Raw genomic sequence first — 18110 nt, 5'->3', positions numbered from 1 at the left:
TTTTAAAGTGACTTCTCCTGGGTTTAAAAACACCGGGTATACTTATTTATGTGTGAAGGAGGCATCAGTCTGAACTTGTTAAGCCCATTTTAGGTAGATGTCAGAGCTTGCTTATGCAGACACGTTTTGATTTACTAATATTCATCCACTCTCCAAAGGATAAATCCCACTGACCTAAAGGAACTTATTTTTCCTAGTTCTACCTTCCAATTGATTTGTGGTTCAGAGTGAAATATCTTGATAGCTAATTCCTGGATTACCTGGAATTTGCTATAAACTCTTAAGATCCCAAGAGCATTGATTCCAGTCAATGTTTTGATCCTGACTTGATCTAGTGCTACTAGCAGGTCAAACTATCCATCGACCCACCCACTGTCTACCACTTAATCCTCCACTTGAGGGTTATGGTGCTGCTGGTGCCAATCCCAGCTGACATAGGGCGAAAGGCGGGGTACATGCTAGACAGATTGCCAGTCAAAATCAAATTGGTATTTTTTGCCAAATGACAACCTACTCTCTCTATTTCAGAGCACTTTACTTGGTACGGCTGAGATATTTTAACAGATGCAGGTGATTATTATATTCACCAAACATTTTTTTTCCCTCTGCCAAGATGGTCATGTTTTCAATAGTTTGCTTTGTTTGTTTGTCTGACTCTCGGCAGGATTCTCAAAATCTACAGAACTGATTGCCATAAAATCATGAGGTCGAGTTTGACCCATGGAAAATCACATTAAAATTTGGAGCAGATGTGCAGGCCATTCATTCAAATTCAGGATTTTCTTTTTTAAACTTTGTAAAACATATTGAGATATTGCGTTAGAATTGGCTGCATTGTTTGGTAAAGACATTTTAGGTCTCCAGAGCATGAATAACAATAACTTTTGGAGCAGAGTAAATGCCGTCCCAATGGCATTCTCACATGTTCCAAATAATCATGTTGATGTAAAATGTACAATCTCCCAGTGCTGACTTTATACCTGACCTGTAAACTTGGTCATGTTTCTTTATCAACAAACAAACACATTTCTTTTTAAAAGCATTTAAAAGTCATCATCATCTACCGCTTTATCCTCCACCAGAGGGTCGCGGGGGGTGCTGTGCCAATCTCAGCTACATCGGGCGATAGGCGGGGTACACCCTGGACAGTTCGCCAGTCCATCGCAGGGCCACACACAGATAGAGACAAACAACCATTCACTCTCACACTCACTCCTATGGTCAATTTAGAGTGTTCAATTTACCTATCCCCACATTGCATGTTTTTGGACTGTGGGAGGAAGCCGGAGAACCCGGAGAGAACCCACGCACACACGGGGAGAACATGCAAACTCCATGCAGAAAGGCCCTTGTTCCAACCGGGGCTCGAACCCGGGTCTTCTCGCTGCAAGGCGAGAGTGCTAACCACTACACCACCGTGTGGCCCGCATTTAAAAGTAACTGATAAAATAAAAAAGAAACAGTATTTGGTTCACAATCAATTAGGAGGGTTTTTACTTTTCATTTTTCACTTTACACACTATATTGTTTCCCTGCATGTCTTTCCAAGACAAAGATACTAGCAGCTCAAGCATGGTTTTTGCACGTCGTCATGTTGACTAATCTAGGACAAAGACTTGGGTGTTGATCCCGTGACCTTCTGGGTTTTGGGAAAGGTCATGACACTCTTCGGGAAGAGAAAAATATCCTCATAGTTTAGCCTTGACGTGGCTGCTATAAGACTTTTATTTATCCACAGAGCACAGTGACTCAGCAAACATGTTTATTTATATAATCACATTGGAGATGTATAGTATACAGTTAGTAACTTCTTGGCTCTCCTGACAAAGTAATGGCATCATTTGTACACAATGAAACACAAACTGTAGCAAATGGAAAGAAATAACTTGAGAGTACAATAGAGCAACGTTTTCCACTTCAGGACAATTGCGCACCAGCACGAGGCTTAACATGGCTTTGATGTCCAGTGGTATTCCCTCTTCAAATCTTTTTAATTTTGGGGCTTAGTACAGTCACCATTAAATATAGAACCATGAACACACAGTAAGAGAAGCAAGCCACAATTTTTTTTTGGCATTTTTATTCTGTTCATGGCTGATATTTAAAAGATCAACCTATTGTCTTGTTTGTTTGTTTTTTAATTACATTGAACAGTGTAGGACTAACCTGATGTGAGCGGAGACAGAAAAGGTAGTGGTGTGTCCTCAGCCAAAAACAAGTGTGGAATGTTACAGTTACTGTATGTAGTATGTCTCTAAACCAAGAGCTCACTATGACTGTCCAAAAGTAGATTAGTCTGTTTAATGACTTGTGTACCTCCAGTAAAAATAGTAGTTTGTTGGCCATTCACAGTAAGTCCAGTTGGCATGGAACAATCATTTAAATTACAAAGTCGTGGTTCAGGCATTCCTAAGAGGTTAATGGCTTTGCCCTCATGGCCTGATATGTTTGCTATTAAAACTTTAAGCAGCTGAATATATAAATGTTATTTGGTAAGGTATTTTTATTCTTGACTCCTGATTTCCGTGAGTTGTACAGTTGACGAATGAAAGTTGCTGTGTTCAGTTGTTCACGTCTGCCATCAGAGAGCAGCACTATGTTTCTGTCTTTACACCTCAGCCTCCCCCCTGAGATATTTTCAGCAGGTACCTGAAAAAGAAAACCCTGTGACCATGGTGGACCCTGTGGTGTCCTGTTTCTCTTATTTTGCTAACTGGTCAACAAACAGCCTCTAAGCCTTGGCTATCCTCCAGAGATGTTATTAGAATATATATGGCCCATAAGTAGTGCTATTCTCTGCCCCCCCCAACACACACACGTACACACATGGGCATTCAGCTCAGCTCAGATGTCGTATAGTGTGAGTGTCAAGGTAATTTATTCTGTATATTTTTGTGTGTATGGCTATTTCAACGGTGACAAAACATTTTAAAAATTCTATGTAAGATTAATTTTTGTGTGGTGTTGCCCTGTTAGCTCAACACACTGTGAACCCTGTACTATTACTTTCAGTAGCTCTTATGTGCTGTAGTTTATTGTTTTTTTTTTTTTTTTTATTGGAGTGGAGAATTTCCCCGATAAAATTAGCTCTGATGTAGTTAGTTTGTAGAAAGCTGACTCCTGCTTGATCTAAAAGAGTCAGTGTGTGGAATAGCTAAGTTGAGACCAACTTCAGTTGAGTCATGTTGTATTTTCACTCCCTCTGTTCAATGTCTTGTTTCTGATAAGTGCAGGAGAGATGATCAATTTCTGACTGTTTTAGGCCTGTGTGCAAGGCGGAATTTTGTGTGTGTGTGTGTGTGTAGTGTGAGGTAACGGTAATGCTTATCACATCTGTTGTATCTTTCCAGGTACTGGGTCGGTGCTTCCTCACCGTGATGCAGGTCCACTTCCAGTTTCTATCGCAGGCTTTGCAGAAGGTCCAACCTGTGGCTCAGTCCTGCCTAGCAGAGGCTCTTGCCCAGGCCCAGGAACGTTGTGCCAACACCCGCTCCCAGAGCTCTGACCTCGGGCCCCTCACAGAGCTGGAGGAAGCCTCCCGCTCATGGAAAGGTGCAGCTGAGGTATGCAGTCACAGGGCACACCAGGACTTCCTGGTCTGGCTCTTGGAAAAATTGGGTTTGTGTTTTTTTGCTAGATAAACAGCCGTCATGTTCCATTCTTGAGGAATGCCAGCCAAGGACGAGTTTCAGTCTCAATTTCCTATCTCCTCTCTTTTTGCTTGCAGTTTGTCTATGAACCTGCATTGCTTGTTGTTGTGCACCTCTCTAACCTCAACCTCTGTCGAGGGTTAGTTCTGGCCCATGCTTTGTTGTGTACAGTGAGGAGAATAGTGGGTGGATTGACCTGTTAAGCCCTGGCATGTGGAGTGTTAGCCCTGTAGAGAACTGTGCTGGATAGATCCTGGTAGAATGTGCTGGGGGTTGTTTAGACAAAGGGTGGTGGCCAGGATTCTGTTTTCGAAGCTACACATGCATTTTTAAGCATCTAAAAACTTTTATTTCCCAAAGTTTAGCATCTATTTAGTCCAAACATTATTCTCAGAGAGATAAAACCTCATGGTGCTCTCATCCACTTTAACAACACTCTGTATATGAATGTTGTTCTACTCATCCATGTAAACAATCACTTTTTGTATCGTGAATTTTTGGACATCTAACTTTGTCATATAATCCACACATTCCTGAGTCATTTTTTTCTCTCTCACTGTGAGCTTGTGCTGTAGTTGAGTAGATGTTTCTGCTGTCGGATGTGACCCAGTACACTGTTGTGTGCCGTTTCCTCAGGCTACGACAAGGCTTAGAGAGAGGGGCCGGGACGGCTGCCTGGCAGGCATCCAGGTTCAGCAGCTCTTCTGCTCCAACAATACCACCATCCCTGAGCACCAGCTGAAAGAGCTCAACATGAAAATTGACAATGCTTTACAGGTACAGTATCACCCAAATCACCATCGCAGGGAAATAGAGTTTGTTGTTAATCTGGGGGCTTAAACATTCAAGTAAATATGGAAATTTTATTTGGATAATACAATGAATTGGCTTACAGCATTTATAAACTCTCAGTACCTTTTTTTTTTTCTCTTGTCTTCAGGCCTACAAAGCAGCACTTGAGAGCCTGGGCCATAGTGAGTATGCGCTAAAGGCCGGCTTTCATCTTAGCCCCAAAGCTGTGGAGGAAGCTTTACAGGTGAGGTCACTGTCAAAAAGTCAGTGAAATAGTGAAAACGTTTATTTGTGACTTAACAAGTTATACATATCTTCTTCTGTAATGGCTGTGTTTCTTTTTTTGCTATTTAGTGCCATTGTGTATATGTTTACATATGTATGTGTTTTCTATGTCCACATGGACAGGGCTGCTGCAGTGAGGCGGAGGCCCAGCAGGCAGGGAGGATACAGACCACCTCCCAGCCTATCCAGTGTGAGCTTCCCACAATCCCTGTGCAGATCGGTTCACATTTCCTCAAAGGAGTATCCTTCAACGAGTCGGCGGCTGAAAACCTCAAACTGAAAACGGTATGATCCCTGAACCCACTGACCAGTCCCCTTAAACAGAATTATCTTCAGAAAAGTTCAAGTTACTCTGTTGCCTCTGTTGGTTATAATTGGCACTGTTTCATTTTTATAGGACAGTGTTCTTTTAGCTGCTTCTTGAAAAAAAACAACATTTTTTTATACAGTATATATATTAATTACTTTTGGAGTGATAACCTTAACAGATGTGTGAGGACTAGTGGGTGAGACTCTTTTGTTTTGGTGCAGTGTAACATCAGCAGACACTGTTGACAGACTGATTTGTAGATGTTTTGTGTGTTTTTGTCTCCTCAGCACACGATGCTGCAGCTCATTAAGGAGGCATTGGGCCAGAACGGGGTGACCCCCAGGGACGACTCTCCAGTCACAGAGGTCCTCAACCATGTCTGCCCATCCAGTTGGAGAGGAGCCTGCAAGACAGCTGTCCAGCTGTTGTTTGCCCAGGCTGGTCTGGTGAGTAGACACGTTTTAAACCAGGGTTACTACACTTCATTTGTTATTGATCTTGCTTTTGTAGGATCATGCAGACACAGATGCTTCAACCTGGGCTTTGTGACCAGGACCTTCTCTCCATAAGCTGAAAGCAAGCATGTGAAAGTAACATATTAGAAACACCTTGAGGGATTTGGCTTAAAAAAAAATACTTAAAGGTTAAACTTGCTGTGAAAATGTTTTTTCAATCTTTACCCTAGAATGAATCCGTTAATTGTGACAGAATACTTGTGATTCAAGTACCTTTAACCCCTTACCACGTACATATGTTATTGTATAAGTTTAAACAGACATCAAATTAAGCAGAGGCATACAACTGCAAGGTGTTAATGCTTCTCTTACTATGCAGATTTCTTCTATTTTCTTTTCTTTCACTTATAAATAAAAAGGTTTTATTTAGGTGGATGAAATCTCAGTTGTTCCCAACATGAAACTGTCTCTAAAAAGAGATGTCTGTTCGAGGTGAACTTAGAGCAACACACTCTCCCTGATCCTCATTCACTATTTGTTCGTCGTGTAGTTGATACTGCAGAGCAATGGAAGAGGGGTGGCATGTCAACATGAACGGGCCTGTTGTACTTCACTGACTCTTCTCCTGGAGTTACTGAATCCTTTCCCTTTGTGTATCTACTGGCTTGTTGGCACCTTGCATCCAATTGTGTGTCAAGATTTGTAATTGAGATGTGGAGATCTGCTGACTTGCTTTGAGCTTGCCGAGAGGTGTAAACAAACACCGGAGAGACACAAAAGGGAGTAAACATCCCTGAGGCACCTGGATGAAGGATGGGCTCATCTGTGTCGAGAAGAAGAGTCAGTTACAGGGAGGGAAGGTCAGCAGCAGGACTCTCCTGAGAGTTATAACACCAGCGTGTTTATGCTCCAGTGTTTATTTCCTCTGTGTGGTCTGCCCTTTTTTTGTGTGTCAAACTAGGGAGGGTTCCTTCTCAGTCCGGCCTGCCCCGTGTTAACTGTAAAACAAACCCTGGGTGACGGATGAGCGCTTTGTGTTAATTCCTTATCTGTGTCTGTCATCACATGTTGCCCACAAATAGATCACACCGTGTGTACAAATTTGCACTCGCTCACGCTAAGTATTGTCCCCAACACGTGCATATACTGTGAATACTTGTACACTCGCGCACATGCACATCCACACCCGCACAGTCCCCTCCCTCTTTAATGTCTTTCCCCCCTCACCCAACACTCACAGTAAGAATCACCACATCTGTTACGTAACTGGAAACTCTGCCATGATTTTCAGAGTCTGTTTTGCTTCTTCTCAGAGTCTGTTCTTTTTTTGCCCCCACAGACCTTGTCATATATCCGACAGACTTGTGTGTGTGTGTGTGTGTGTGTGTGTGTGTGTGTGTGTGTGTGTGTGTGTGTGTGTGTGTGTGTGTGTGTGTGTGTGTGTGTGTGTGTGTGCGTGTGCGTGCGTGTGTGTGTGTGTGTGCGTGCGGAGGGCTTTCTCACATGGGAAGACCAGGGTTTCCAAGGATACACCTGCTTTTGCAATAACAATAGGGTAATTTCCTGCAATACAGGAAATAGACTCCTCCCACCTTCCCTCCCTCTTTGTGACCCAGCTGCGTGAGGAGCCAAGGCCACTTTCAAAGAACTTGCAAATATATTTGACTAGCCACAGGCAGCAAGGCTCACCTGTTTGCTGTCACTGGCTGGTTGAGTGTATTTACTTTATTTACCTTTAAACCACTTTTTTCATGCTTGGTGGAAGATTAATGCCAGACACCAGTGAAACGCTTGGGGAAATATGTTGTGAGTGCTAATCTGGTTTACATATAATAAAGCACTGGACATTCATTTTTGCTCTAAAATGTACTCTCTTAAATACACCTGCATGCCTGTATGTGTGTCCTAGTGGGGTAAACATTAAATGTGCTATAAACATTTGTGAATTCCCAGATGATGATGATGCAGATTTGCTTGTGTCCTACAGGTGGTTGTTGATACTGCTCAGATTGAGAACAAGGAGGCCTATGCTCCGCAGATCACACTGGAAGGCTCTAAAGTGGTCGTCCAAGTACCTTCTACATGGTTAGTACATAAAGGATCTCACCTTTTATACATTCCTCCAGTAGGTGGATTTTCTACTTGTCTTGGGTAGAAATGGCTAAAATAATTCTTAATAAAACATGTTGAAAATACAAACAGAAACTGGATTATTATCCAGGTTAGAGCTGTAACTGATACTGATATATTTTGTTAAGATAAGGGATTGGATAATGTCATTTATACAGATATAGTTTCATGTTACAATTTTGATATTGAAATGTTGGGATACTGCCATTTCCTCTGCACTGTAAGTCATAGCCAGTGCTCAAGACTATTACAATTATAAAACAATATTATCAGGTGATGTCAAGTTCAGGCCTGGTGAAACATTGCTCTGAGTGTTAAATTGAATGTGGGCCTGTAAAATGATATTAAATATAAGTATATTTAATACAGTTGATCGGTATTATTAGCTAATATTGACATTTTGACTTGACATCTTATATCAACTCATAGGTGGTCCGTAGAGACTTCACTGACATACATCACATTTATTAATTCATATAAACCACATTATACCTTTGGCCTTTATTGGGTTCTTCCATTAGAACGGAGGAGTTGGTATGATATAATAAATGGGAAATAGTTCATAGTTCATGTTATTTCGTGTGTGTACGTGTTCAGGTGTCTGAAAGAGGACCCAGCTACCATGTCCTTGTTGCAGCGGAGCTTGGACCCAGAGAAGACTCTTGGTCTTGTTGACATGCTCTACACAGCTGTGTTTGACATCAACAGGTGGAAGGAGGGAAAGTAAGTGACTGTTAAATAACAGCAAATGGCCACTTGATTTTCACAGGTAGTTCACAGTCGTTTCTCCTGGTATCTCCCACCACAGGTGATGAAAAGTATATACTTATACTGATTTATACTCAAGTCACACAACACCTGTTGCTCAATATGTCGAACAACAGAAATGGACAAGAAAAGAGTGCTTGACTCTTTCCTCAGAAAGAGTTGCAGTCAGATTTTCTTGTGTTGCTGAGAGGTTTATATTTTGTGGTGATCATTATCTCCATGTAGATGTTTCTTCTTCAAATGTAAGCTTCTCGCCGATGCACTATTGATTGGTTAAACTCATGCACTGATTACCTGCATTTCTTCGTGGTCAATTGTCCTCTCAGTTAAAGCAAAATCTCTTCCTTCTCAGTTATATTACTAGCTGCATCAAACGGTCTCATTTTCAAGTCAGTCATTCTCTGGCTTGTATGCAACAAGTAAGACCTTAAAAAGTAATAAATATTTAATCCTGTGTCTACCTATCAGCGTTTTTTAATGCATTGTCATTTTACAGTCCAACTAGAGATGGCAATTTCTGTAGAAATTGCAGTAGAAATGCTTCTTTCTGCCCAAGCAGAGATGCATACCAAATAATCGGGGGAAACAGTAGACCCTGACCCTAGACAAATCCAGACTCACCTGCAATATTGTAGTAAAAGTGAATTGTTTCTCTTTCTGCCCCTCAAAAGAGAGCAGGCCTTGCCTACTATTCAGATGCAGCTGCAGCGGGAGAGTCCAGACTATGGTGCCCATGTAGACCTGCCTCCAGGCACCAGCACCAAGTCCTCCAGCGGATTGCCCAAAACAATATCCAAGCTGACTTCCAAGTTCACCAAGAAGGTCTCATCCAGCTTGAATAGTGGTGGCAGTTACTCCATCCCCAGCACCCCGTCTCGCAGCATGCTAACAGCTAGTAGCTCTGAGGAAAAGACCAAGAGCCTGGGCCATAGTGATGGGAGGCTCCAGAGTATCCTGCAAATGGGAAGCCTGTCCTGCGCCACTGACCCCACACTGCAAGGCCAGCTGGCCAACGGCTTGCTGTCTGAGGACCAGGGCATGAACTTGCCCACTGACCAAGAGATGCAGGACGTCATCGACTTTCTCTCAGGATTTAACATGGGTAAATCTCAGCAGGCCTCGCCCCTGGTCAAGAGGAGAAACTCTGTAGCGTCTGCAAACCCGGCTGAGCTGAAGCCACCGAGTGGACCGCCGCCAACATCCCAGTCCATCTCTCACAGTGCCCTGCAGCCTCAAGCTCAGACGATGCCCCAGCCTCAGCCTCCACTAGTGCAGAAGCAGCAGCCTCAACCGCAACCACAGCCACCTCCTCCGCAGCAACAACCCCAGCAGCAGCAGCCACCCCCTCCTCCACCTCAGCAGCCCTCCCCACAGGCCCTCCAGTACTACCAGCACCTCTTGCAGCCCATCAGTCAGCAGCAGCCACCTCCTCCTCAGCAGACTCCACCACAGGTCCTGCCCCAGCAGAGAGTTCCAAGCAAATGGCTCGGCACGTCTGGGCAACAACCTGCGCCGCAAGGCCCCCCAGCAGGCCTGTCACCTCTGGGTCCCATCGGGCAGTGGGCATCTCCTGGACTGCCAGATCTGAGCTCAGACTTGTATAGTCTGGGTCTGGTCAGCACTTACATGGACAGTGTCATGTCAGAGATGCTTGGTCAGAAGCCACAGGGGCCTCGCAACAACACCTGGCCCAACAGGGACCAGAGTGAAGGAGTGTTCGGAGTCCTGGGAGACACACTGCCATTTGACCCAGCAGGTGAGATACACGTCCACCTACCACCTGAGTGGTTGAACTGAGCGACACATTGTCCAACAGGTTTGATTAAAAGAGAAGAAATTATATAAAAGTAGGTTGATAAAAAAAAATGCATGGATTAAATCCGTGTGAAAATGGTTAAAAACTTCTTCTTTTGATGTAATTTATTTCCTCTGCTTTTTATGGAACTATTTGTATTTACTGCCTAGACAAAATAATATTATACTCTTTTTGTTGAACCCCCTTTATCTTTGATTATGTGTTTATCATTTCAATAAGCTAATTCAGTTTATTCCAGTCAACAGTTGCATTGATTTATCACAAGGATCTTGTATTTCTGACGGAGTCGGCGCACTGTGTTCTCAATGGGGAGTCCACACACCGTTAAATGTTAACTCATTTAAAGTGATGTTGGATTATGCCTGGAAAAACCTGGTCATTCTGTATAGTTAGGTAGTCAGCTGACTTAATTAGCTATGACAACAGCTATAACGTCATTCTAATTTTATTAGTCTCACACAGTTGTGTCATAAGGAGTTGGGTCAGCCTACAAACTTAAATAGATTCGGCACTGACAGACGGACAACATGGAGTGCAACATCTTCGCCGGAGTTTAAAATTGAAGATCAGACTGTTTATTATTGCAATGTTTGACTTGAATGACACTCTATTTATTATTAATATTTACTTTTTTGTAATCACTCAGGCAGAATCAAGAAAACAGATTGCTCTGTGTTTAATATAGAACAGAAAGCAGGGGCAGCTATTTTCCCCTGCATTTGATGGCTAATGCCAAATTTATTCTGTGTCATTTTCTATTTTTACAGCGCAGCAGACTCTTTTGATTACGGTCGAGGCCCATTGTGCACCGTTGACTTATGGCTATTGTGATTTTTCTGCTATGGTCGACAGTCTGGCTTAACGGATTGTGCTCCAGGGAGCCAAAGAGAAACGCTGAGGGTGTCAGAAAAACTCATCGCTTTGTTTATCCTCTCTTTCCATGTGCAGTTGGCTCTGACCCAGAGTTTGCACGATACGTTGCTGGCGTCAGTCAGGCCATGCAGCAGAAACGGCAGGTGCAGCACATCCGTCGCCCCAGCAACACACGCAGCAACTGGCCAATGCCTGATGAGCAGCACAGGACCTGGTCCCACCCTGAGTATTACAGTGAAGGGTAGGCACATTTACACATGGCTCCTCATTTGCTGCTAATTTAATGAGAATGTATTTGTTTATTTATACTGTTTATGCATATATCTTGCACACAAACACACACACAATCTCTGCTGTTTTATATTTTTTTTATATATATATATATATATATATATGTGTGTATATATATATATATATATATATATATATATATATATATATATGTAAATACATTTTCAGGTCTCAGGAAAAAAAGTCAAATGGGACATAAGCATGAATCAAATGGTCTGTTTATTTGAAAGTTGATGTCAACTTTGAACAGGACAAGTCAAACAAATGATATAAAACCTGCCTCACACAAGAGGGTTTTCTGATTTGATTTTAAAAACGTGGGAGACCACAGATGCAACAAAATGTGTAAGCGATTTTCAGTGTTTTCATTCTGAGACAGCACAGATTAGACAAACCAGTAAAGACGCAGGACCACACATCATTTCAGGGAGAAGATTCAAGGGATTTGGGATCTCACAGAAACTCGTGATATGAGACACGTGATTTAATGTGACTTCAGAATGTAAACAGACATGGAGGTGGACCGTCTCTGTATGTCTCTGTGATAATCTGTTCCCAGATTGGGACTGAAATCTGACCAATCATCCTCTGATGTGGGGCGGGCATTACAAAGAACATTTGCTTGAGAAGGAAAAGACACATAAAAGAAATCCCATAAAGAAAAGCAAAAAACGAGTAGTCAAGCTTGGAAACCAGAGCTCCAAGTATAGAGTGCTGGGCTATTTTTATAGCTCAGTTTCATCATAGCACACAATAGAATTATTAATGGACATGTTCCACCTTAATCATGACTTTTATCGTTTTATGAGTCACCCTCCTGCTTAGAGACCAAATCAAGAGTCAGTCATCTGTGTTTTCTCTCTCTGTGTGTGAAATGATGGCTGAAGAAAGAGACATTTTGCTAAACTGAGGCTTATTTCAAACGCAAAGTGCCCTCTTTCGACCACCGACCTTCCTTGTACCAGAAAATGATTTGTGCTTTTATTTGTTCACGGTTTGTTTGGACTGCTGATGCACTTCACTTTGTCAGGAGACAACCTTGTCTCAAATGCTGCCGTGAGGCTTCAAACCAATTAGAATCTTGTATTTAATTAATACATTTTAAGGCTCCACGGAGCAAGACTCCGAAGACATGTTAGTTCCATATGAGCCAAGACCTGAGATCTTCAGATTATTGGTCTTTAAGTTATCAAGGGGGGCCAGGCCTTTTCAGTCCAGGCCCCTCAGATGAGTAACTCCGTCCCTGTACATCTCTGTTTCAACTGTTTAAAAAAGCCTTCCAATAATTGTGTATTACTTCAACTATTTACTATTTTTACTCTACTGTCCTACTTTGAATGTTTTATGTTTGTATCATTGCTATTTTTGGTTTGTTTTATGATGTAAAACACTTTATAACATGATAACAAAGTCATTATTTCAGAGCTGTAATTGCAATACCCATGAAACGGTGATATTTTGCTTAAAGTAATCATAACATCATAATCTCGTATTGTTGACGGTGTAATAGACACAATGCTTCCTTCCTCCCCCTGTTTTTTTCCCCCATCAGTGAGGCCATGAACAGCAGCTGGTCGGCCAATCAGGGCGACTCCGCGAGCTCCAGCGACGAGACTTCCTCAGCCAACGGTGACAGTCTGTTCTCCATGTTTTCTGGGCCAGATCTTGTAGCAGCAGTGAAACAAAGGAGGTAAGTCCCACGCTCATGCACATGTCTCGTGAGTGTCCGAGCTCGGCTGTGATCAAATACACTTTTCCTGTTTTTTTGGTGCGCGTTGATGATGAAGTGTCGGTGTGAATTTCTCTGTTCCCAGAAAACACAGCTGTGGCGAACCAGAGGTGTGCACTCTGCCCTCACCACCACTTCATCACACCAGTGATGATAGCCAGGTAAGAACACCAGCAGCCCTGTTTACCAGGTCACTCCACATATTTTATTTTGACATATTCTTTTAAGGAGACCTGTCAAACATCTGGGAAGTCATCTTTCTGAATCAGCTCTCATTTAGTTTACTTTTTGGTCTTAGTCCTTTTTACCTGAAGCTTTTCTTAGGTCGTTTTCACACCTAATAGTCTCCGCTAGACTCGGTGTGATTGGGGACTCGGTTCGATTGGGGGTTGCAACATTCAGCTGGTCCAAGTTTGCTTTCACGCTGCACTTTAGTGACACAAACCGAACCTTTTGAATAACGTATTCCCCTCTTCGCCCAAGACAAGACAAATGATGAACAAGAAAACTTGCTCCTCTGTTGGTTAATGCAGGACAACGTCTGTTTCTGCCACATCAGAGCAAAACATGGCGCTGCATCAAATTGGTCAAAACATATTATACATATACGCTGCAGCAATGGGCTCAGACATGTTGCTCTACACGCGTGTATATTTTGGTTGTGTTTACCCACAATGCCCTGCGTTGTAGTCCGCTTCCTACATTTGGGTCACTTGTAGTGAACCAAGACCTACGTTTTTAGGTGGATCAGAGTTCGCTTCTTTGGTGCGCGTCAGAGTTCGGTTGCACATTCACACCTCCCCAAACGAACCAGACTTTCCGAGCAAACTTGGGTTTGGTTAAGAAGGGCTGGTGTGAATGCACTCATGGGGGGGGGGAATACTCCTTTTATGGACCAAACAATTATTTATACTCATTTCAGCTCCAAACGGTTAAAGATTTTAATATACTTTTTCATCTTCCATCAGGTTTCAGAATCAAGATGTCCATTTTAAAATAGCAGTTCAAATAGTCGGTTTTAACTTTGACTTTGTGCGTCTCTAACTCGAGTGTTACCTGTGTGCTGTGCTCCACAGGACAGCAAAACAAAAACCTGGCCTCCCAAAGCACCGTGGCAGCACTCCACCCACACCCACACCCACGCACACACCAACACCAACACAAACACCATGCCCAATCCCAGCTCTTCCTTGTACCAGATGAACATCCCCCCTTCCTCCCAGTGGAGCGACTCCATGCAGATGCTGCAGTCTCCCGTGTGGTCCACTGCCAGCGACTGCTCCCCCTCCACTGGCATCTCCTCTGGTTTTCCCTTCACCCAGCAGCAGCAGCAGCAGCAGCAGCAGCAGCAGCAGCAGCAGCAGCAACAGCAGCAGCAGCAGCAGCAACACAAACCCATGACTAAGGGCTTTAAATCCTTCCCCCTCAAACATGAGCACAGGCCCTCCTACCTTCACCAGTACTGACCAATCTGTCGACGGTTAAGTGCCATGGAACGACCTGTAGCTCCTGTTCAATGAGCCACTGAGTGGGCCGCGCTGCAGCCTTCACACTCGACACCCACTGAATTGGAAGATTTCAAAGCCTCAGAGGCAAATTTAAGTAAACACACTGGCTTAACATTTTTTTCTATCTGTATTTTTCCACATCAAACATCAAACATCGCCCCCCATTTGAGAAAAAAAAAGAAAAAGAAAAAAAGAGAGGTATTTTGAAGTTTTTCCAACTGCCATGCTTTAACTGGGAGAGGTGCATGTGTCACACTGGCAGCAGTTAGTCTGGTGATCTTTTCTCTGTTTGTTGAGCCGGCGTCTCCTCAGACAAGAGCGGGATACATGCATGGCCGTCACCCACTTGCTTCTGCAGCTGAACGTGTGTGTGTGTGTGTGTGAGAGTGTGAGTGTGAGAGAGGAGGGGATTACGAGGGGCAGGGGCTTGAAATGCCCTCATTTTGCCCCGTAATGAATATACTGTGTCTACAATAGCTGTGACTGCCAAATCTCGTGTAAAGATGACTCAGAATACAGCTACCATCTACTGTTTCATAGCTTGTAAAATACTGAAGTTGAAATATAAATATTTAGTTCTTTTTATTAAGAGGCTTTGAGCAGGCTCAGCGTAAAATATAGTAAGTCACTGCGGAGGTGTCGTCGTTTGAAAAGGAATACACTACTTTTTTCTTTTTTGTTTCTCAACAACTGACCAGAGTTTAGAGTTATAGCAGTAATTATGTGCCATGTTGGTATTGATAGCACTTGCAGGATATAATTTCCAACCAAAGCGTTGCCGAGAAGATGAATGGTGCTGAAGAAACAGACGGGACATTATCGATAAAACAGTGAAGTTCCACGCCCTGCTGGCTGAGATCATTAGGGAGCGTCTTCACACCTGTTCATTTCCTCCTCTTCTAATTGGCAGTTGATTGCTTCAGAATTGACACTAATTCCCATGAACCTAACGTTTTTTTTCTTCTGTTTAATAATACAATATTTTTCTTGTACAATTATTGACAGTATTAATCTTATTTTTGTATTTTCTTACATGTTATACCATTACTGTATGTTAGTATTCTTGTAGCCATTTTACATGAAACATTATTTTCCACCTCCCAATATGTGAAAAAAAGCACATTTTTTTCCTACAGAGTTGAACTACACCATCGATCTATAAAGGTTACCAAATATGCCATGCTCAACACTAAACCAGTGTGTGATGAGGGTGTTTTTCGAGCCCTTGTTTCTTTGGTTTCTATGGCAATGGGCTGCATTTACGAGCCCAGAATGTTATCTTTTTGTGATGTTTGCGGATGCCAATGTTGCCTGTATTTATGAAATGACACCATGTTTTCAGAAAACTAACATACTTAACATGTTTACAGAGAATTGTTTGCTGTATATACATATAAATATATATCTTTTTATAGTTAATGTGCTTTGCACAATCAAGATATAGGGTTTGTTGCTTTTTGTCTGTGTTATCTCCCTCTAACTGTTGCAGCCTTTTTTAAAGACATCATTACAGACCTTGGACTGTAACTGTTAGCTTCTCAGCTGTGTCATATGGTTTACTAGTGGCTTCTATAAAAGATTTAAAAAAGAAAAAAAGAAAAAAAAGGAATAATAAAAACATGTTGCCCTGATGGAAGATATGAAGGGGGGGCTGCTCGGCTTATGTTGCTTATTGTTCTCTTGAGCTGGCAACTGAATCTTTCCAAGTGTACCAGCAAAGCAAAAAATGAATAAAAATTACTAGCAATTCAAGATGATATCTGTGAAGTATTGTTCAGAAGTCACTCACTTAAGTATCCTCAAATAACACTTCATGTAGCTGGGATTTCCAATAATTTATTGTTCAGATGACAACAATAACAAAAAATTAAATACATTTCAAAGAATACAAAAATATTTGGAATTGGATCGCATAATCTATACTATACAGTCTGTACAATGTGACACTGTCACAGAGTGGATGTTAACACCACTTTGTCGTCATCATCATCATCGTTGTCATGATGTGGGTCCAGCTCTATTCACCACTGACGTGGAGGCCGAGCTTTCGCCAGGTGTGGGCTGAAAAACACAATAACAGAGGGTGAGGAATAATAATAACACATTGTATTTATGAAGCAACTTCCAATGATTTACAGGACATGTGAAACTAAATAGGAAAATCAGACGTCCTTAAACATCATCAGTGCAAAATAAACATTGACGTTACATATGAGGCAGCAGGAGCAGGCATGTTTTCTGGACTGGCATCGGCTATGGTGGCCAGATAGACGATGTTTCGGTGCAAAATTTGTTGGTATCTGTTAGGAAAGAAGAAGAGGAGCAGTGTCAGAACAACACAAAGCAAACAGGGTAACGAGCTAAAATGCAGCCTTGGAGTAATGACTGGATGTGTCGAAGGTGACTTACTGTACGCACTCCACTGCTCGACCTTTCTGCATGTACTCAGTGATGCATCTTATCAACTGGTCGTTTTCATCCAGTAACTACAACCGAAGAGACATAAGTTAATCTATGTTAGAAGAAGACACTGGCCGTTCTTGTCATTGGTTAAGTGTATGATATTTTTGATTTTTGTAGGTTAAGACAGTGAGGAACAAACAAACTCCAAACAAAACAAAATCATTATCATGGTCCACACTTTTTATATAAAAATGATCTTAACTTAATATTAAATACATTAGAAAAGTAATAACAAACTTTTGTCACATAAACACTAGAATAAATAGTTTCAGGGTGAGCAGCATTTATCAAGTTTGACAGCAAAACATGGCCTTTAATTTAAAGAATTGCAAAAAAATCCTTTACAAAAGTTATATTCTTTAACAATGTGGAGTAAGTGCCGTTGATGTCTAATACGTTTAAACGCACTGAAAAAAAACAAAGAATTTTTGTTCCGGTGAAGCAATTTTGGGGGAACGCATTTCATGACACAAATCTGTCTTTTCGTCGAGTCACTGCGTCGCACAGTCTGTGTGGATTATATTCAGCTTCAGCTTTGTGAGTTTGGTTTATTTAAAAAAAAAAAAAATAAAAAAAAATCTGGTTCTTCTTTTACTAGCACTGTAAAATGAAGCTTGTACCGTGTTCTACTAACCAGAATGGACCAGAATGGACCAGAACGGACAGTGTGGTGTCGCCAGGAGAGAGCACATTTTACAGCCACGGACCGTATAAAAAACAGTTAACAGCTAGTTATCTACTTCGTTAGCATTATCGGTTGATTTCTTACCCTCTGTATAGTTTCTTGGTTGATTTTCGCTTTTCCTCGTAGTTTCTTTGGCACAAAAACGATCGACATTACTGTGGATTCACACTTGTTTGTCACGGAAAACAAAACAAACCCCACTTCCTGTTCCCGTCTTCTTCGTCTGGGTTCGGTCAGCTGCGTTCATTCTTGCTGCGCTACCGCCTCCTTCCGGAGAGTCGCGGATTGTCAGCCATACAGCGTTATTCTTTTTCTTTTAACTGCTGATTAGAGGGGAAAAACAGGTGTTTTGACC

At 42.1% G+C, this 18110-nt stretch overlaps 2 protein-coding genes across 3 annotated transcripts in view; one reads left to right on the top strand and one right to left on the bottom strand.

The window, feature by feature from the left end:
• LOC131459584 (granule associated Rac and RHOG effector protein 1-like) overlaps positions 1-16359 on the top strand; it is a 33824-nt gene extending 17465 nt beyond the window's left edge. For both annotated transcript variants that reach the window (XM_058629569.1, XM_058629568.1), the window contains exons 3-14: positions 3351-3563; positions 4287-4427; positions 4591-4686; positions 4851-5012; positions 5325-5483; positions 7480-7577; positions 8220-8345; positions 9062-10146; positions 11155-11320; positions 12923-13060; positions 13185-13260; positions 14176-16359. In XM_058629569.1, the coding sequence (XP_058485552.1) occupies positions 3351-3563; positions 4287-4427; positions 4591-4686; positions 4851-5012; positions 5325-5483; positions 7480-7577; positions 8220-8345; positions 9062-10146; positions 11155-11320; positions 12923-13060; positions 13185-13260; positions 14176-14565 (2850 nt within the window). In that variant the 3' untranslated portion in view covers positions 14566-16359. The remainder of the gene's footprint in view (positions 1-3350; positions 3564-4286; positions 4428-4590; positions 4687-4850; positions 5013-5324; positions 5484-7479; positions 7578-8219; positions 8346-9061; positions 10147-11154; positions 11321-12922; positions 13061-13184; positions 13261-14175) is intronic.
• Positions 16360-16427: 68 nt separating this feature from the next.
• ss18l2 (ss18, like 2) lies at positions 16428-17987 on the bottom strand. The gene is made up of 4 exons (XM_058629574.1): positions 17840-17987; positions 17017-17093; positions 16817-16907; positions 16428-16668 (listed from the first exon to the last, which is right to left on the bottom strand). Exons 1-4 carry the CDS (start codon positions 17906-17908, stop codon positions 16606-16608), a joined length of 300 nt encoding a protein of 99 aa, XP_058485557.1. The 5' UTR covers positions 17909-17987; the 3' UTR covers positions 16428-16605.
• Positions 17988-18110: the final 123 nt, after the last annotated feature.

This window comes from Solea solea, chromosome 5, assembly GCF_958295425.1.
Source record: "Solea solea chromosome 5, fSolSol10.1, whole genome shotgun sequence".
Classification (NCBI taxonomy): Eukaryota; Metazoa; Chordata; class Actinopteri; order Pleuronectiformes; family Soleidae; genus Solea; species Solea solea.
This window is presented reverse-complemented; position numbering and strand designations above follow the sequence as displayed.